The 21,966-nt window shown below is 43.8% G+C and overlaps 1 protein-coding gene across 1 annotated transcript in view; it reads right to left on the reverse strand.

The window, feature by feature from the left end:
- Positions 1-18,551: 18,551 nt before the first annotated feature.
- The window catches only part of LOC147725422 (proton channel OTOP1-like), a 300,787-nt gene continuing 297,372 nt past the window's right edge, over positions 18,552-21,966 (reverse strand). Inside the window, exon 6 of the mRNA XM_086964530.1 lies at positions 18,552-20,299. Within this exon, the coding sequence (XP_086820656.1) occupies positions 20,129-20,299 (171 nt within the window). The 3' untranslated portion in view covers positions 18,552-20,128. The remainder of the gene's footprint in view (positions 20,300-21,966) is intronic.

Here is a 21,966-nt window from a genome sequence, read left to right on the forward strand (position 1 = left end):
AATTTCGGAATGTAGACCAGTTCTGTTCCAGCTGATCTCAGGCTGTGTGTGGGGTGGTAGGAGTGTATCATGGGACAAAGATATTTTGGGCCCTTGCCCTGTAGTATCCTGTGGACATAGCATAGTGCTTTAAAGGAGATCCTCTCCTCAACAGGGAGCCAATGGATTACCTCCAAAGTGCTACTGGTTGGGGCAAGTATAGGGATGTTTAAGAGCATCAGGCAGCCACTTTTTGCACCAGCTGGAGCATATGAATGCACCTCTTTAGTGCCCCCAGATAGAGGACATTGCAAAGTACAACTTGGATCTTACAAGCGCCTGTACCACTGTCTTCCTAGCATCGTCCGGGATGAGACCTAATATTTTTGTCACCATTTTTAAAATCCCGAAACAGGTGCCTGTAAGAGCTGTAATCTGGTCAGAGAAGGATAAGTTTGAGTCAAACCAGACTCAAAGATTTTTAACTTTCTGACTCGGGGAATGTGAAGATCCCAACAGGCTGGGCACCCATCTCGATGACCAGATGGAGGAATGATTTCCTACCACTAGGATGTCTATTTTGCTGGCATTAAGCCTAGGGCACCTATGTTTCATCCAATTTGCCAGGTCCTCCACGCAGAGTTTGAAATCCTCAGCCGCTTTGCCATTGTCCAGGGCCAGGGTAAGGATCAGCTGTGTGTCATCTACATATGAAACTGTCTGCACCTCATGTTTGTTCAGTAGATCTGCCAAAGGACGCTTATATAGGTTGAAAAGGGTTGGGCTCAGGGCCGAACCTTGAGGCACCCCCTGTTTCAAATGTTGAATAGATGAGACATAAGGTTGCAGAGTAGTTTGAAAGGTACGGTTTTCTAGAAAGCCACCTATGCCAGCACAGTGCAGTCTGTCAAGCAGCAGACCATGGGAGACCGTATCAAAGGGGGCGCTTAGGTCAAGCATGATAAGGGCAGCCGTTTGACCATCATCAGCAATTTTGCGTAATGAATCAGTAGCTAGTAGTTTATTACGTGCTGAAGAGCAGTCTGAAACCCGACTGTGTCTCATGGAGGAGACCGTATTCCTCTACAAACTGCATTTTTTGTTGATTGACAAACGTCTTGGCCACCTTTGCAAAGTAAGGGGGTAGTGAGATAGGTCTTAAATTCTCAGGCTGTAAAGGGTCTAGGTTAGGCTTTTTGAGCAGAGGAATTACAATGAAGTGCTTCCACTCTTCCAGAACTATACCAGAGCAAAATGACAGGTTGAGCAGCTCCGCTAGTACTGGGACAATGGTAGCATTGGCTTTATCCAAGATGGCCGGGGATGCGGGGTCTATAGGGTATCCCGATTTGGTTCTCAGCATAAGACTGTGCGTGTCAGCCTCAGTGGAGGTTGTAAATTGAGGAGCTTACCCATGGTGTCATTCAGGGTATTGGAGAGATGCGGCATCTTCAAAGTACTACCACTCTCCCGGAAAGAGGTGCAGATGCTATTCAATTTATTTGCAAAGAAATCCTGCAATTTGATCACAGCACTCAGTAGAGGGAGGGATTATCGCTGTGGTATGTTCTAGGGAGGTCTGGGATTTAATTACCTGGAAGACCTCTCAGGTGGAGTTTTTGGAATGTTCAATTTCAAGGGCATAATTCTTCACCTGGCCCCGCCTAAGATCCTTGTAGTACTTTCTTAAGGCTGCCAGGTAGGTGCATTTATGGTGTTCACAGTACTCTTTGTGCCATATTTGCTCTAACTTTTTGTATGACCTCTTTGTTTCCTGGTGTTCCCTTGAGAACCAGGGTGCCGAGGGCTTACATCACCTGCTAGTGATTGGCTTAGATGGTGCTAGTCTATCCAAGGCTATATTAATCCAGCCCTTAATCTGATTATTAGCTGCCGATGGGCATTCTACGAGAGTTGGTCTGTGAGAATTTAAAACCTTCATGAAAGCGGAGGGTGTAATCTGTGCCCATTTACTCAGGATAGGCTTAAGGGGTGGGAACATTTCCAGTGAGAGTTCCTTAGTTTCAAAGGGGTTCAAGTGGTGGTCTGACCACCCCACAAGGATGGGTTTAGCTGCTGTTAGGGAAGGCGAGTTTTAAAAATGGGGTCCAATAGTTGGCCCAGCTCATGTGCAGGGACATTAACTAATAGAGTGAGTTGGCATATACTCAGATCACACATTACGTTTTTCATGATTGGGTAGTCCTTTTTATCTATGTGAATGTTTAGGTTCCCTAAAACTGTGAAATTAGCATATCTGACTGCATAGTCCGGAATCATATCGGCTAAGCTTTTAACAAAAGTCGTTGCTGGACCAAGTGGACAATAGATTGGGAACCCAGTCAGTTTGAACATACTGTTTAAGTTTAGGATAAAAAAAGTTGCCTCAGAGTGTGCAATATTAACTGGTTGTAGCTGACAACGCAAATTGCTTTTAAAAATTATCGCTAGCCCTCCTCCTCTTAGTTTTGAGTGGTCAAGGCAGAGTATCACGTAATTAGGGGGCACTTCTTCTAATATATCAGGGTCCGATAATTCTCTTAGCCAGGTTTCAGTTAAAAATAGTGCATCAGTTTGAAACTCCAAGATAAGATCTGCTATCTCTAGTTTATTTTTGGGTAACAATCGGCAATTGAGTAATAGTCATTGCTTCCTCCCATTGTCAAGTAGACAGATCTCACTAGAAAAGGCCACAGTATGGGGTTCACCTAAGCGGAAGTCACTGCTCTTGCAGCTATTTGGTTTTAGTGATAGGTTTAAGGTGTGAGCACACACGTCTCTCACCGGGCGATTGAGTTTCAGAAGATCATTCCAGGAATAATGGTCATGCCTACCTACCTCTGCCTTACTGAATGCTATGTGGAGCAGGGGTCCTCCTCCGGCGTCATCCAGGCACAGCTGGGCGCAGATAGGCTTGCCTTTGGCGATCCTCCGGCACGCCAACGGCGCAGCCGCGCAGCTGCCATTAATTTGTAGCCCGCCTCTAGGTACGTGGCTACAGGTCCGACTCCACCTTCAGGGGCAGCTGAAGTGATTTGGCAGCTAAGCAGGCAGAGCAAGGAACCACACCTGAGCTGCAACGCAGCAGCGATAAGCAAAAGGTGAGAATTTTTTTTTTTTAAAGGCAGGATAGTGCAGGGGAGCCATGCACCTCCTAGCGCCTAATGTGCTTACAAAGAAATAAAAAGGTGTAATATAAAGACAAAACTTGGTGTAGGAGCCAGGCAACTCCCAGCACCTAGCGCGCTAAAAAGGAACTTAAAAGATAAAAGCTAGAAGTTAAAAGGGCCATTATACTCAGTTGTTATCACTTACCAGGAAGGAATGCTTTGGTCAACAATTAGCACAATACACCGTTTTGGAAGTTTATGATTGATTTTAAATCCATCAGTATATTTGTTTTGTCTTTGTTAATTTTTTCTGGATTTTGTCAGGAGTCATTCTCACATTCTTAACATATGAGATGTATGACATACACCGTTATGACCAGTACTTAATTTGAGCCAGTGCTTTCCAGTGCTCAGAACCGGCACTTAATTGGTTTCCGGTGCTCGGCACCCGCACCTAATGGTCAACAGCATGCTTAGAACAGTTCACCACATGGTGGCGCTGCTCATCTAATTTAAAGATGAGCATAACAACGGTTGTTTAGGACTACACTATATATTAAAATTGCTAATACTTGCCTCCTCCTTTAGCTTTGGGGACCTGGAATAATCTAAACTGTTGCATTTACATGCGGGCAAGATGGTTAGTAGTTGTTTCGGCAGCAATGACAAGGGTGATGAGTGATGCAAGCTGCAGTGGCCTCCTGTTCAGAGCCCTTGCACTTAATATTTTACAAACTAAGCAATGGTTCTGACATGTTGTCGGTTGTGGGATATATTGTTCATAATAACTTACTATGCTACTTCCTTCCACAGATACTTTCTTGTGAACTCTGTGCCTCTATACCACTCGTTTCCCCCCATTTTTTGTGACCCTTGTGCCCTTTCTTGTGACCTTTCTGCCTCTGTGCCACTCGATTCCCCCGTTTTTTGTGACCTTTCTGACCTTACTTGGGACCTTTCAGCCTCTGTGCCACTCGTGTTCCCCTGTTTTTTTGTGACCTTTTCTGCCCTTTCTTAGGACCTTTCAGCCTCTGTGCCACTCGTTTCTCCCCATTTTTTGTGACCTTTCTGCCCTTTCTTGTGACCTTTGTGCCTCTGTGTCACTCGTTTCCCCATGTTTTTTGTGACCTTTTCTGCCCTTTCTTGGGACCTTTGAGGCTCTGCACGACTCGTTTCCGCCCATTGTTTGTGACCTCTCTGCCCTTTCTTGGGACCTTTGTGCCTCTATGCCACTCGTTTCCCCCCCATTTTTTGTGACCTTTCTGCCCTTTCTTGGGACCTTTCTGCCTTCTGTGCCACTCGTTTCCCCCTGTATATTTGTGACCTTTTGCCCTTTTTGTGACCTTTCTGCCTTCTGTGCCACTCGTTTCCCCCTCAATTGTTGTGCCCTTTTCCTTCTGTTTCCTTCGTCGCCCCTCGCCGCTGCGTCCCTTGCGGCCCTGGCCCCCAGACTGCCCATTCGCTGCTCCCACCTCCCGCCTCCCAGCTGCTCCTCCCTCCCACTTCCCCATATAGTCCAGCCGCTGCGAGGTGAGGAGAGCGACCATTGACCCTTCCAGGTAGGTCGCTCCCCTTCCACACAGCACTTCCTGTGTGTCCCTGCCCCAGCTGCCGAGGAAGTTTGAGGCCCTCCTCCACCCGCAGGCTACCAGGTGCACCTCATCCCTGGTGGCCAGTGGTAGGCTGTAGGTTTGCTCATCCTCCATTGTATTGCCTGTATTTTCTTTAATTGCTCCCATTGTAGTGACTCGTTTTCATTGTTGTGTCTGTGACTGCTGTTGTCTGTTTCCCCCGCTGCCTGTACATGGTCTGTGCCAGTTCTCTCCCTCTGTTCCCCTCGAGTCTCTCTGCCCGGTTTCCCTTCTCCTCCCCTTCGCGGCCCCGTGTCTCTCTGCGCGTTTTTGCCTTCTGTTGCTTAGCTCCCCCTGCATTTCTGTGACCTTTCTGCCCTTTCTTGTGACCTTTGTGCCCTCTGTGCTACTCATTTCCCCCAGTTTTTTTGTGTGTGACCTTTTTGCCCTTTCCTGGGACCGTTCTGCCTCTGTGCCATTCGTGTCCCCCGTTTTTTGTGACCTTTCTGCCCTTTCTTGGGACCTTTCTGCCTTCTATGCCACTCATTTTCCCCCATTTTATGTAACCTTTTTGCCCTTCTTGTGACCTTTTTGCCTCCTGTGCCACTCGTTTCCCCCTGCATTCTTGTGACCTTTTTGCCCTTTTGTGACCTTTCTGCCCTCTGTGCCACTCATTTCCCCCTCAATTGTTGTGCCCATTTGCCTTCTGTTTCCTTTGTCGCTCCTCATCGCCCACACCGCTGCGTCCCCTGCGGCTCCACCCCCCTGACTGCCCATCCGCTGCCCTCACTCCCACCTATCACCTCCCCATACATAACGGCCACTGCGCGGTCGCGCCGATGGTGCGCGGCAAGCCCATCTGCACCCCTCCGTGCCCAGCGCTAGAACCCCTGGCACCTGCACCCACCACGAAGACCTCTGTCACTACAACGCCAGCACTCTGCACGCTCTCAACACAGGACGGACCCACAACTGCTTCAAGGACGCCCTGAAACGCACACACGGTGCTTTCACCTGCCGGAACTGCAGCTACACCAGCCACGGAGCCGACGAACCACCCGCCAAGAAAGACCTCAACCACCTCCGATGCATACTACTGAACACCCGCTCCGCACGCAAACACGCAGTCGAGCTGTGGGACCTGCTCAACACAACCTCCCTGGATGTCGCCTTCCTGACAGAGACCTGGTTGAACAACTCCTCCGCACCCAACATCGCTATAGCCATCCCAGACAGCTACAAGATCACCCGCAGAGACTGCACCAACGGAGTCGGAGGAGGAATCGCCATCGTCCACAAGAACAGCATCAGGGTCTCGACTAGCACCGACAACGCACTCAGCACACCCAAACACATGCATTTCCAGATCCACAATGACCCCAACTCCACCCTCAGAGGCACCCTCGTCTACCGAATTCCCAGACCCCGCCCCAGTTCAGCGACTCCATCGCCGACTTCATCAGCATGCACTCCCTGACCTCCACCAACTACATCCTTCTCGGAGACCTGAACTTTCACCTTGAGAACAACAACGACAGCAACTCCACCACCCTGATCAACAACCTCGCCAACCTCGGACTGAGGCAACTCGTCACAACGCCCAACCACTCCGCCGGCCACACGCTCGACCCCGTCTTCTCCTGGAGTTCTGGACTTTTTGGTTCCGTCCAGAGGTGTCAGGGAACAACACCCGAAGACCCCGGAGTTCCACCTGCCTTGGTGCACAAATAAACAGAAACACGGGCTTCTCGATGGTGGCGTCAAAGACCAAAGGTTTATTACTGCAGGGACACAGAAGTCACAGAAACCACGCCTGGGCAGTGTCTAGGAGCCTGTTCGATTTGTACAAAGAGGGTTGCTCCTTATATACTAAAAATTGGGCTTCAGGCAAATTCTTCACATATTAGTACATTCCCAAACCTTTGTGTCCTAAACAATAAATATTTGGCGTTACACAGGAACCGTCGATAATATCTGATGCCAAACATTACGAAGAGGGGTTCCCACTAGTTCATCACAATCCCTTGTCAATATTGCATTCAAGAGCCGGACCGCCTCATCGTAAATTTCGTTACCTCCCCCTAATAAAGATTCAGAAAGAAAGGAACGGAGCCAGGTGTGGAAGATAGGAAAGTGGGATAAGGGATGTTTGTGGGTTGTAAATGGGCAAGGCTACCGGCTTCGGCCGCCTAATCGTGATCAGGACAATGGACGCGAAGACCAGTTTAGCAGGACTGGCCTCGGGCAGAGGAGGCAGCCTTTGTCGAGTCATGCAGTTACAGCGTGTTCTGTTCCCAGGTGCACGTGTCACTAGAGAGGTGAATCGCCGGCTAAGCCTACGTGTCCTTAATTGAAATGAAGTGATCAGAGGTTATTGCGTATGTGAGGGCAAGAAACACAAAATGGCTGCCATGATCTAAGATGGATGCCATGGGTAGATCAGAAATGTGTTTGTAACAGGAGTACTCTTGCTCGTAGCATAGCGAAAACACCAGGATATGCTAAATGGATCATTTGCGGTTCGCTGATACCAATATTATGTATTTCCGACAATATTGAAAACACGGGTTCAAATTGTCACGGAACCTCAGACCCTCCTTTTGCCCTTACATAGGCAATTACTCAGTCTATGTCAGAATCTAGTTCTATGCTCATCAGGTCAGTGACATGTTGTTGTATCATCATCCTCTCTCGCGCCTTTTCTTCAAACGCAGGTGGTTTTCTAAAACAAATTGCAGCACAAAGACTACACAGAGCAGGACCACACTGGATAATCAGGCAGCATGAGAATAGGAATATTAAGATGACACCAATGACCATTAGAACCTTCCATCCCCACGCTGATATCAGAGTCCAAAACCACTCCATGGAGGACCAGTTTCCCTTGTCTACATGAATAGAGTCGGAAATCTTGTGTAGCTTCGAGATCGCCTCGTAGACTGTTGGAGCATTATTAGGAATAAAGACACAGCAGCTCGATTGGATCATTCTGCATACCCCACCTCGGTCTGCAAGTATTACGTCTAGAACCATACGGTTCTGCAACGTCATGAGTCTATCCGCCTGAAGCTCAGCTGTCAAATTGCTAAGGGCACCAGCAGTTTTGGTGATAGTAGATTCAACTACCCGTGTTAGCTGACGTATGTTTCTACTATTGGCCATAGGCCCCCAGAATGGAAGGAAACCTTTGAAGAAGTCTCCAGCTTCCTGACCAGCGGTATCTTCCTTGCTGAAAACACCTCTTGCTACTCTGGTCTTGTGATAATCGGATGAAGCAGTGTATGTTGGAGGCAACAGTCGAGCAATATAACATGAACCTGAAAAGTCGGCAGGCAACCATGTATACGCTCTGTCTAGACAGATGAAGTAAGTACCCCTAGCAGTAAGAAAAGCAGGGGAAGAGTTAGCCGGAAACACGTAAGTCTCTACGCACTCACTCCTCCCTAGCTGAGCTCTCGGATTTCTCCCATTACCTTGCAAACAGACCTGACCTCGGTGAGGTACGACCCAGATTGGAGTTGGGCTTTTACGCTTGCTTTCTCCCAAACTAAGGCGATACTCTGAAGAGTTCCAACTCAAATATACTCGCAATTCGTCTCTAGGGTAAGATGGAGTATTATTGACGTCCTTGATCATGTCAATAATTCCCTGGACTAAAGCTTTGTTGGCAGAGTTATATTTAGTGGAACGTGGTGGACGCGGAGGATAGGTTTCAAGGGCATAAGCAAAGATGGTTTGAAGGGCCTGAAATGATCCATTATTGCTGAAAGGCAAAACCAGATAGGGAATACCTTTATCCATAGTGTGGGGTATCAAGCCACACACCCAGCAGTCTGTAGTGTTAACTACCAGTTGGTGTTGGTGCAAGAGCTGTACAAAAGTGTTGTTGATGAATTCTGAGCGTCGAGCTTGCTCATGTTCCGGAAACGAGTGAAAAGAGTGTATAGAAGAAATAGTAGAAGTAGCAGGATCAAGGGGAGGTACTGTAGCTACTGGCATAAAAATCAAACTCATACCAAAGACGATTCCACCCACCAACATTATCAAAACAATTAGAAATGTAATAGCACATTGCATCAGGAAACATTTACTATGAAGTATTCTGTAAAGTCTGTTTCTGCGAACATAAATCACATTTTCTCGTTGCAGCGCAGGAAGCTCCATCTTCTACAATCCGCTCGCAACCACTGATGATGTGTACGTAGATGAAAATGCCTCTATCAGCCCTGGGAGTTCCCAGAACCAACAGAAGGATCGACCTTGTGTCAGACCCCCGCAGATTCAACTAGGCACACAGCCACGACCCTACGGCTACCCAGACGGCAAGGCAATATTAAAAACCATAAAACAATAGCAAACTTCCTGGCTGAAGGCAAAAGTTCAAGATTTCAAATATCACAATAGGCAGTTTCCTGCTTTATTTGTCCATATGACGAGATCGTAAGTTGTATCTTAATTTTGCAGGAACTGTTTGATCGGCAAATAACGTATCACTAGTAGCTGTTGCAGTGTTCAGGTTCGCAGATGACAGAGTTTTTTCTGATGCAGAGGACAAATGTTCAGAGTTCAAAGGAGTCTTTTCAGGAGGAGAGTCAGAGTTCGGAGTGTCGGTAATCAATTCGGCATCGCTGAAAGGGATGAACTTTGGCGTTTGTTCAGATTCGGAGGCACCAATTCCTTTCTTCACCCAGTCGTCGTAAGGAAGTGGTAGAGGCACACGTTTGACATGGGACGCATGTATCCAATGCTTGCGACCAGCTACACGAACAGCGGTTCTTGTCGCAAGCAACACCTGGAAGGGGCCAACAAACTTCGGTTGAAGGTTCTTTGTCCTCGCGAAGTTTCTGACCACAACGTGGTCGCCGGGTTTCAGCTGATGCCCTGGACTCTCCGGAGGCTTTGGCAATGCATCGAAAACCTGTTGGTGAATAAGACTCAATTTAGCAGTCAAGTCGTAAAGGTAATCGATCAACATAGGATATTCCAGAGAACAAAACTCCTTCGGCCTAGGCACTCCCCACACATTTGCCGGACGGCCAAAAACAATTTCGTAAGGACTAAGCCCTACTCTAGAATGTACAGTTGCTCTCGTAGATAACAAAGCCAAAGGTAGTGCGTCTGGCCAGGATAAACCCGTGGATGCCTGTATTTTAGCAAGTTTTAGTTTGAGGGTGCCATTGTAACCCTCAACTAAACCAGCAGACTGGGGATGGTTTGCACTGTGGAACTTCTGTTTGATGCCCAGACCGGCACACACACTCTGCATAACTTTCCCTATAAACTCACTTCCGTTATCTGACCATACAATCCGTGGCATTCCAAACCTAGGGAAATATTCTTTGAGAAGAATTTTGGCAGTTGATAGGGCAGTATTGTCCTTTAGTGGATATGCTTCGATCCATCTGGAAAAAGCACAGACTACCACCAAGACGTATTTTAAATTATTGCACCGGTCCATGTGAATGAAGTCTAACTGAATCACTTCAAAGGGGCAAGAAGGTGGAGCGAAGTGACCAGCAGGAGTTGGAGTTCCCTTGCCAGGATTATGCATCAGGCATACCATACAATTTTTCACCACTCTCTCTGCACATTTACTAATCCCATCATTCTTCCAGACTGGAGCCAACATTTTACAGATTCCTTTAGAACTTATATGCGCTACTCCATGCGCCATCGTCACTACTGCAAGCACATACGCATCAGGCAACATCCAACGCTGTTGTTCCGACAAGTCAATCCAACACCCACTCGAATCCAACTTGCCCGTACTTTCTCTCCATACACGTTTCTCTTCCTCAGTTGCCTCTTTCTGAATCTCTTTCACACTTTCCACTGTATCCTCACACATTCCAGACTCAGAAATCCATCTTGCAGACGTAGCAACATACATTCTACTCATCATATCTCTAGCTGTCTGTTTAGCAGTTTCATCAGCAAAAGCATTCCCACGACCAACATCATCCGTGATTGCTTTATGAGCACTGCATTTTACAATTGCAACCTCAGTCGGCAAGGTTAGAGATTCCAACAAGTCGTTAACTAGCTGACCATGTTGAATCTTAGTCCCATGGGACGTAATGAAACCTCTTTCTTTCCACAAACGGCCAAAACTATGGGCCACGCCAAACGCATACTGACTATCTGTGAACACATTCACTCTCTTTCCCTTAGCTAAAACACACGCTCTTGTTAGAGCTATTAATTCTGCAGCTTGGGCAGAATTCTGACTCACTCTTGCAGTCTCCACAATCGTTCTCAAAGTCGTTACCGCATAAGCAGCAGTCACATCACCATTCTCCAATTTAAAACATGACCCATCCACATACAACGTGCCATCTGGATCTAACAATGGAGTGTCTTTTAAATCAATTCGTCCTTTTGTCTCTTCCTCTGTTCTAAAGCAACAGTCATGGGGCTCGGAATCACTCGACTCTTGATTAGCCGGCAACAGCGTTGCTGGATTCAATACATTACATCTTTTGATCTGAATATGACTCGCTAGTAATGTCAGCTGGTAACCAGATAATCTCGCACTGGTAAGGTGTTGTGTCTTGGTTCGATTCATGAGTGTATCAACAGCATGAGGAACCATAACCACCAGCATGTTGTTCATCACCAAACCAGCAGATTGTCGAATGGAAGCCGCAGCTGCCGCTGGGCTTCGATTGGAATTCATAGAGCATATTATCAAGGCCATTATCACCGCCTTATTGGCAGTTTCCTGCCGATAAAAGCGGCGATAATGTATCGCCTGTCCTTGATAATATGCCCCCTGGTGCATATGTTCCCTCTAGCTTATGTGCAATGTAATGTACACATATAAGAAACCATATTTAGCTTCTATGCAAATGTTACATCATTATCTACAGTTCGGTATTTTGAATCAGTCATTCTAGTTTAGTTTACCTGTGATAACTGTCTACAAGCTGCTACTTGCTTTAGTGTACTTACAGGCTTGTTTTGTTCCAGGTTCGAGGGGCATATTAGCAAGAACCTTGTTAAAATAATTGCCGTTTTAGCAGAAGGAAACTGCCGCTAAAATGGCAATAACTGGCTCACTAATATGAGTTATAGAATTCCAATAGAAGCCCAGGTTAGATGTGCAGAACATCTAACCTGGGCTTCTATTGGATTTCTAGAACCCATAGTAGCAAGCCCATTATCGCCGTCTTAACTGCAGTTTCCTGCCGCTATATCAGCGATAATTTTAATGAGGTTCTTGTTAATATGCCCCTTAGTTTTAAGTAGGATGGTAAACTCAAGTTTTTATCGCCATGAAATGGATCTGGCTACTGCAGAGAATCTTGGATTGTTAAAAAAAAATGTTTTCTCAGAATTTCAAAATCTCCTTTTAGATCACAAGTGTTACTAATCTCTAGTCTTTGCTCCAAAACTCTGTTTACTGCATTTATCATACTTATCACCACTAATCTGTTTCTTGATGATTTTTCTCACCCTCTTTCTGCAGTACTCGAGGCGATCCTTACCAGAGCATCACCATTATCTTCAGGAGATCACCTCGATGATCAATCCCGATTCTCAAGTCTTTACCCTGGATCCGTATTAAAGAGCGGATTGATTTTAAGGGTATGGCCATCTTTTTTAAAGCCTTCCACAAAGTTGGAGCTGAGTATTTAATCGAACGAGCTAACCGTTACGCTACATCCAGACCCTTGCATTCTTCTAATGCTAATCTTGCCATTGTGCCCAAAACAGGCCTTGCTTGTACTGGCGGTAGATCTTTCGGCTTTCTGGGTGCAAAACTATGGAATAGTCTGCCGGAAACCCTGAGGCTTGACACACATTCAATTTCTTTTAGGAAGAATCTATAATCATGGCTGTTTAATCAATAACTGGCATCTTCCACTCATCTCTCCCAGCTGTCTTTGCATCAGGACACACTAGCCTGAGTAGCTGTGCACTTTAATAAATACTGAATTTCATTTAATTTCATTTATGAAGATAATTCAGTGCCATGTCCAGGAAAGATTAGTTACTGATATTAGAAGGATATTCAGGTGGGGTTTCTGACTACAATTGCCAGGACATGGTCAAATTTGGTGGAGTATAAGATAGTTGTCAAGATTTCAACGTCTTGTAAAATCTTGCATGTATTTTGCCCTGCTAAAATTGTAATTTTAAAATCAATAAAAAATAAATCAAAATAATGAAAAAAGATAAACAAATAAAAATAAATACTGTCTATTTTTGAGTGTCGAATAGTGATGAATACACACTTCAAGCATTGAGCTTCAATTATTCTTTTATCCACTCACTTTGTGCTCCACTCAGATGCCTGCTCTACACCTCTGCTGGTCATCTGAAAATCCTTGCTAGAGGTAGAAGTGGGTGGCAATCAGTCTTTGGCAACATGCTCTCATTTTTTAAGAAATCCACTACCTGTCAACACAACAACAGTTTAGTAAATTACGTACACTACCTGACTCTGTGTATCTCTTGTAGGGTTGGCATTTCCTTGGTGGCATTTGCCAAAGGAGTATTCCGCAGTCTCTGCCGGGTGTCTGCCCAGGAGAACAGGAGGCCAGTCATGGAAGCATGCAGGCAAAGAAGGTTGTAAAACAGGGTGTTCTTCTTTATGTGCTTGAAAGTTGCCATTACTCAGAAGAGAAGGCATGGGTAGCATTTAGTTTATTTCTATCCAATATGTTTGCCTTACTGAACCAAGATGCTGCTGATCTATTTGTTGCAATGTTATCTCCTGCTTTTACTATTCATAAGGAGGATTGTCCCTGAGATGGGGATGTTTCAATATATTTGTACCCCTATTTTTTAAAATGTCATGCACAACTTATTGGTACAAATGTTCTGCTCTACTTTAGAGGTGGATTTCTACCTGGAAATTAGCCCCATATTTATGAAGCCTTTGCATTGTCCTTGCATCACAATAGGCTACATATATACAATGCAAAAGCTACAGTAGTATTTACAAAGCCATGCAAGGTCTGATTTGCATGACCTGCATAGCTTTGTAAAGAAATATAACGCAAGGCAGCTGCTTTTGTTATGTTTATTTATTTGAAATGTTTTATAAAAACACGAACATGACCCATATGGGTATCAGAGCTCTGTACAAAGTGGCAAAAGTATGAGTACAACCACAAAATGCAACAAATGAGATAAATTAACAGCCAAAAGGTCAAAGGGGGGAACACACAAGGCCAAAGGATTTGGCGCAAAAATTATGAACTTTTAGAACAGATATAAATTTATGCTCTCTGATTTTAAAAAGAAGCTGATTGGAGAGAAAACTCAGTACTTTACAGCGAAGATAGAAAATTCTAGTAGTTCTAGTAAAGAACTATTCCGTACTATTGAAAATGTAACCACTATCAAAACAGATGAATCCACTAATTTTAATCAAGAATTTTGCGATGCTCTAGCCTTTTTCTTCAGAACAAAGATAGATCAAATTTATGATCAATTTACCCACTCTACACCAAAAGTTAATAAATCTGAACAAGAAATTGCCGAAAAACCTCAGTTGCTTATTTTACTCTGACTTCTCCTCAGCAAATTACCAAGCTGATATCCATGGCTAAGTCAGGCTCGCCTGAAGACCCCTGCCCCCAGAAAATTTTACAAAACGTTTGCCATCTTGTAGAACCCCACCTATCAAAAATATTCAACCAGATGATGGAGCAAGGAAGTTATTCCACGGTGTGGGAGCAGGCTTGTATTCTGCCTCAGCTTAAAAAGAATAATTTGGATGCATCAGATACAGCTAGTTATCGGCCGATCTCGAGAATTCCACTTTCGGCAAAGATAATTGAGAAGACCACGAACATGCAACTTTCTAACTTTGTTCCAACCAATCAAATTTTAGACCACAGCCAGTTTGGTTTTAGAGCTAATCATAGTACAGATTCAGCTCTAATTAAGACCCCAGAAGAAATCCGTACTTTGTTAGACAGTGGTGGGTCAGCAGCTTTGGTGCTGCTAGACCTATCAGCTGGATTTGATTTGGTAGATCATAGGCTACTGATTCATCGTTCTACAAGAAGCTGGGATAGGAGGTAAAGCTCTTTCCTTACTGACATGTTTCTTGCAGAGGGGACCCAATCAGTCCATCAGGGAAAATTTAAGTCTGCACCTTTTTCCCTCCCATGTGGTGTCCCGCAGGGCTCGTCTTTGAGCCTTATACGTTTTAATATCTATGTGGCAGAACTAGCACCACTAATAAGAAGCTTTAATTTGACCCCAACATCCTATGATGACGACACCCAGCTGGTGATCTGGATAGTGGATAAGGACATTAATCACTCATCAAAGCTTCATGATTCTATGCTCTCCTTAAGTCACTGGATGAGCACGCATTGCTTATAATTGAACTCAAACAAAACAAAAGTGATTATTTTCAGTAATCTATTCTCCTCCTTGGTCACCAGCTTGATGACCAGATATTCTCGGCCCTCCCCCACCCTAGTTGACAAAGCAAAAAACGTAGGGGTCATTATAGATGAAAAGCTCAACCTCAAAGCTCAGGTCTCTAAGGTTGTGTCCTCTTCGTTCTTTATGATTAAGATGATTAGGAAAATTCTGCCTTTTATCCCGAAAACATGCAGAAAGTCAGTAGTAACTTCCTTAGTCTCGTCTAAACTCAACTATTGCAATGGACTGTACTTTAAGGTGCAAGCCACCCTTCTGAGGAAGCTATAGGCAGTGCAAAATGCCGCTGCAATACTGGTTCTGGGCATTCCAAAATATCAGTCGGTAAGATCAGCATTGCTTAAACTTCACTGGCTCCCAGTCTGCCAGCGGATAAAGTTTAAGACTCTCTGCTTGGCCTTTAAGGAACTACATAAAGAAGGACCGAAGTTTTTAGGGGACCTGTTTATATGGTATTCACCAAACAGATCTCTACGTTCAGCTAATGCATATTTGATGCGGTCAATCAAGATCAAAAAAATTGGGTGGAAGAGTCTTACTTTTAATACTATCAAAAAATGGAACTCTCTTCCCTTACATCTTAGAAAGGCTCCCTCCCTTCTGGAATCCAGAAAACAGCTGAAGACCTGGCTTTTTCGGCAACAGTGGCACTTAGCACAGTATGTTTGCAGCTGAAGTACCAAGACACCCGAGGTATTCGTGCGCTGTACAAGTTTCATTAACATTAACAAAGGGGGGTCATGAGGAGTCATCAACCAATCTAGTGGGATCTGTAAAGTATCACCAGATTAAAATTGATCTAAAGGACAAGTGAGAAGAAACATAATACTAATTAAAATAACACAGTAAAAAGAGTATCAGGACCAGAGAAAGAAGTAGATTGAGAAAGTATCTGAGTTAATGATGTTGATGGTCATTCAGGAGTAGCCATTTGACATGTTTTTTGAAAGAGGCAATAGATGAGTTGGATCTGATCTTGGGGGAAAGGGCATTCCATATTCTTGGAACAAGACCAGAGAAGGCATGATTGTAAGTTCTTTTCTTATTGAATTTGGGATGTTTCAATAATAGGGTGTTAGAGATTCTTAGGTTCTGATTCGAGCCAGATTGCTTAAGTTTTTTTTGCCAGGTAAACAAAGGTATTGTGATGAATAGCTTTGTGCATCAGGCAAGCTATCTTGAACCGGATCCTAGCTTCAATGGTCAGCCAGTTTAATTGAATTAGGTCTAGCATGATGTGGTCATGTTTTATGGAGCCCGTGATGAGTCTGGCCGAAGCATTCAAAGTGGCCCTAAGCGGAGCCAAAGTATTTTAGGTAGCCCAGCAAGGGTCACCAATCCATCTTCCAAGCGTGAGATAACTAGGGATTGTACTGCTGGCTGGATGTTCTCAGGTGGAAGGAAAGGCTTAATTTTCCTAAGGTGTTGCGCTGAAGATTGTCTCCCCTAATAGTTTCACTGATATGGTGATCTTGCATATTTAGGTATTTTTCCAAGGGTACACCTAAAGACTTTGCACAGTCAACAACATGAGGAATGCAGTTAAGCGCAGTAAGTTGTGTAAGCCAGTCCAGGGTCGGTGTAGAGTGGTTGCAAGGGGCAATGGGACGGTATTTAACAATAGATTGTTATGAGTTAGCCATTTTTTAGTTTTTAGGAGTGCATCATTTAGAGTTCTTATGTCATCTGGAGACAAGATCTTAAAATATACTTGAGTGTCATCAGTGTACATATGGTAATGAATGTTAGAGCGGTTCCGGATATCTGAGAGGGGTTCCATAAAAAGGTTGAAAAGAGTGGACGAAAGTATGGAGCCTTGAGGTACTCTATAGTGATTTGGGTACTGGTTGCAAGGGATTGGGTAACTTTGATTCTTTGGGTGTGGTTCTGTAGGAAAGAGGCAAACCGGTTTAAGACAGGGCCCGAAAGTCCTATCCTATATTGAAGAAGAGCAATCAGGTTTTCATGTTTGATGGTGTCAAATGCTGAGGAGAAGTCAAGAACGATCAGAAGACAAGGGACATTTTGATCAAGGGATCTCAAGCAGTCATCAACAATGTCAGTTAGTGCTGTTTCAGTACCGTGCCCCACTCTGAAATACGATTGGTAGTGGTCAAGGAGATAAAATTTCTCAATTTGGTTGTAGAGCTGTGTGTGTACTCATTTCTCCAGCAGTTTAGCTACAGTCATGATGCTCGTTATTGGTCAGAAGTTGTTAGGATCAGCTAAGTTGGCATTATGCTTCTTTGGGATGGGAGTGACTTTACCGACTTGAGGCAATGTGGAATCCTCCCATGAAAGAGGGATTCATGGATGATCCGGGACCAAAGTGGTAGAATGGCCGAATTTAGATCTTTAAAAAACGTGGCTTATTTGATTACATTTCCACTTAGGAGACCTTTCACAGGTGGAGCATCGATGATTCCATGCATCCAGTCTTGCACTTTGGCACAATCCTTGATTTATAAAGACTTGCTAAATTGAGAATGCGTCAAATGCTACACTTTCCCAAGTGAGACGTAATGAAAAGAAATATCTTTATTTCTCCTGTTTGTTTCCTCTTTTAATGTGATCTGCGTTCTACAGCCCACAGAGAATGAGGAGAATGCCTCTACGCCTGTACACCTCTATGCCTGTAATGCAGGCACCCTTGCACGATTGAGCAAGGGTGCCTCCATTGGTGATAGATTGCAAACAGTGCAACAGCACAAGGAGAGCACAGAAATGCTCCATATTTTTGAAAATATGCAGCATTTCTGCTCTCTTCTTTTCACTCAACACATTGCGGCAACTATAACTGCTGACCTGAGTTTTGTAAAAGTTTAGTAAATGTGCCCCATAGTGCTGGAAGATCTATGCTGGGCTCATTCACAACACTGATCCTAGTGTATTTATTAACTCGTTTTACATTAGTCTTCTATAGTCAAGAATCATTCAGATTGCCCATGATGTTTCTTAGGCTTTTTTGGTGTTTTCATCCTAACTGGACTCTCTCAAAGAGACACACAGTAACTATAAATTGTATGCTAAGTACAGGATGGCATCTGGCTACTGGGAGGAGCTCCCTTTCGTTGGGTAATCACACTGTAAGCTACATAGTCTCTTTAGAGTTTTCAGTCTTTTAAATTGGGTGTGATTTGGCCTTAATATCTCATATATGTTGTGATAATGTGGTTAGTATTCCTATTTTAATGATAGTTTTATTTTTTGCTCAGTTATTTTACATTCATTTGTGTAGTAGTAAACCTTGTCACTGGCATTTCTTCTTGTGATGCTATTGTATCACAGAGCATGTGACACAATTTCCTGTATTGACATAACATAGGGTAACTCGTACTCACTTCAAAGAAATTTCAAAATTTGGGAACTGTTGATCCTACACCTTGACAGACGGCATGACATAGACAAAGGAAGATTAGCATGTGCCTTTGTGCATGTTGTTATGTGTACTAGTGTTGACTATCTGTGCATAACCTATAAGAAAGTCAGACCAACTGGCTATTTCAATGATTTTTAAGTGTCTGTTTAATTGATTAAACAGTTGTGTCCTGATTCTCAAATCAATTTACACTTGTAAATTCAAATTAACTCTGCAAATGGAATTAATAAAGAGTGCAACGTACTCACAAAAAGCGTCCTTGTAAATACATCTATTCAGGCACAATATTGTTCCACAAGGTTATTCCAGGTGGGGACGCCATGAATATTTTGGGAACATCCACAATCTTAAGATTGTGTGCAAATTTATAACCTCTTTTCCGACTCATTACAACCCTGCAAATCATTGAAGACTATTTCAGGTCAGAACTGGAAGAAATCTCTTTTGAGGATTGGAAAAAGCTTGGATGACCCTCAACATTGGTTGGGCTGGGCTAATATGTACAAAGTGGTATGTGGAAATTCATTCATATAGTCCCAAGTGTAAATTTACAAACATTTTTCAAGCGTGCCTGCAAGTGTCACAGATCTATTGTGAGTGAAGTCACACAAGCCGCACAGTAGGCTCTCATCACAGGCTTTTCCCCAAATACTCAATTATTGTTCATTCAACCAAAGGGGAAGGAGGCTGCAAAAAGAATTTGTCAAGTTTAGGAAAGCTAATGTATTCACTCTAGACATTTGTATTTTCTTGAACTTAATTTTCTGTTTCAGTCATGGTACATTAGGTTAACAGCGTTTTTATAATGTGCTAACCACCCACGATGGTATCTAGGTGCTAATCATCCATCAGGGTATCCAGGTGCTGTGTAGCAGGTGTGTGGAGCCAGCCCTAGAGGGCTTATTCGAAATGTATGTGTAGGTGAGGAGTTTGAAGTGTTCAGGCTTGTGTCATGGGAGCCAGTAGAGTGCCCTAAGGTGCACCATGAGGTGGGCGTGCGTGGGAGGTTGAGTACAGATCTGGCTGACTTGCTTTTGACTGTCTACAGTCTTCTTGTGAGCTTGTTGGTACCCATGTGTACAGTCCTTAGTCTAGTCTGCTGGCGATGAAGGCTTGAGTGATTGTTTTCATGTTATTGCCTAGTAGCCACTTGAAGATTTTCTTCTGCATCCTGAGTTGACTTGGGCTATCATGTCTAGTTTCTTGTCTTTGATGATTCTGAAGTTTCTCTTATGCGAGCAAGGCATGGGGAGGGTACAAGGCCTGTCAGCCACCAGTTGGAGACCGATGGCAGAGCATCTTTCCCAAAGATCACCACTTGAGTCTTTGGTTTATCACAATAGTTGGAATGCTGAAGTTCATTAATCAATTCCAATGCATAGTTGATTCATGGTATGATGTTTGCATAGTACCATGCCAGTGAAGTGTTCCAACGAGGCGAAGGTATTTCCAGATCACTTATTCATTTGATACAGCATAAAAAATAATTTTCATAAAAATGCTCCAATGTTACCTATGTTGTGATATAGGCAAGTATAATGCATGCCTGTCAAAAAGGTTTAATCTTTAGTGTATAGTATCTAATATGTATGGCCATTTCTAATATCATCATTTGAAAAACTATACATTTTAAACAAATATCATGCTTGCCTAGATATGTTCATATATGAAAAACTGATGCACTATATTTTTATGTAGACATCAAAAAGAGAATACATCGAATGCATACGATAGAATATTGAGAATGGAAGTGCTATGTCAATTAAAATAATCCAAGGTCTGAATCCAAAAACATATTCTTCCAGTCCATTGTCATACTGCGGACGGCATCCAAATGCCTGCGGTATCCAAAGCTGTAGGTGAATAAAAAAACACTTTCAGCATGTCACATATTTGAACTATTGCAAAACAAAAAATTTCAAATTTGTAGCAGCTTGCAATATGATTTCTTATACCATGTACTCCCTATCTCAGCTGTTCAATCACTATCCCAATTTCGAGGACCCCCAGAAACAGAGATAATGCATTATTAACAAGTTGCTGAGCTTAGCTGTGCTGTTTGAAAATAAAGAACTGACTCGGGGAAGTATTAGGTTAACTTAATTCATTTTAAACACCACAGTTAGAAAGCGGTATATTAGTAGAGATAAGTAGTGACTTTGCCACAAGTAATAAGGCCACATACACCATAAAAGGTTCCATGAGGGTCTCGATAAATGAATCCCTTGCTCAACCTATAACATAAAATGTGTATTTATAAAGTGCACATTCACCCAAGAGTATCTTGGGGCTGAATAACAGATGTTTTGTGTTACTTAACGGTACTCATTTTATCTAGCTCAGAAGGATGAAAGGCTGAGTGAACCTGCCAGGATTTGAACCTGTGGCCATGAGGTTGAACACAAACCCCACCAGTGGACGTATTGGTGCACTAAGCCACCAGACCCGGCACAGGGCTTGGTAGCTGGCAACGAGCAGGCAGGCTTAATTTAGGACAGGGTTCTCCATTGTCAGTTGTGGTGGCCGGATCCATGCCAGATTATTACGATATCTACATTTACTGAAATGTGGAAATACTAAAGATCTGGCATGGATCCAGCCCTCTAGGATGGACACTGGAGAACCTTGATTTAGGAGACAGGTGTGCAAAGCATTTAAAAACACCAATATATTAAATAAGTAAGACACAATAGACAAAAAAATCTAACTCCAATTTATAAAAATAGAATATATTTGTATGAACAAATAGACACCAAAATGCCACAATCCCATGCAGGGAACTGGAGATATGATTTTGTAACCAAAAAACACTTTCTAGTGCTCAAAAAACAATATCGCTAAATTGGGACATATGGTTGCGCTTGACCAGGACAAAGTAAAAGTTGAGGCCAACTGCAATAGAGTCATGGTTGAATGCACCAAGTGGGAGGCATTGTTCCAAATGTAACCTTTGTACTTAGTCGTTATCTTGAGCTTTTTCTCTTGACGTCCCGCTGGGCTCCTCTTCAGGCTGGATTTGTGTCAATGTCGTCAGCTTGATTTTCTGCGATGCGCTGTAAATTCCTGGAAGTCTGGAGCTTACAGCAGGATGGAACTGAAATCCAAGCTGGGTCATGGTTGAAGGTCACCGGCTTGACTCTCAAAGTCAAGTTGATCACCTTAAGGAGCTTTCCACCATAAAGTTACCAACTTCACCAAACGTCTGGATCTTCTATCAGAAGGTCTCCTTGAGGTTTCAAAGTGTCTACAACTCCAAATCAGGGGTCTAGAATCTCTGGGATGGTCCTTGGGAAGTCCACTGGACACACTTGAAGGTGGGGACGTCTTGGTGGAGATGAAGCAAATGGGCTCAGTTAACCCGTAGCTTGCAGGGAGTCCACTCCTTAATAGTTCTTGAAGCAAAGCAAAGTCCTTGTGGCTGTAGACCCAGAATGTGCAGCAGGTGCAGTCCTTCAGAGTGCAGACCTTAGGGGTGCAGACCATTTCGAGCAGGGCCTTTCTTCTTCTCTTTGTAGTTTCA

Source organism: Lissotriton vulgaris, chromosome 3_2 (assembly GCF_964263255.1).
Source record: "Lissotriton vulgaris chromosome 3_2, aLisVul1.2, whole genome shotgun sequence".
NCBI lineage: Eukaryota > Metazoa > Chordata > Amphibia > Caudata > Salamandridae > Lissotriton > Lissotriton vulgaris.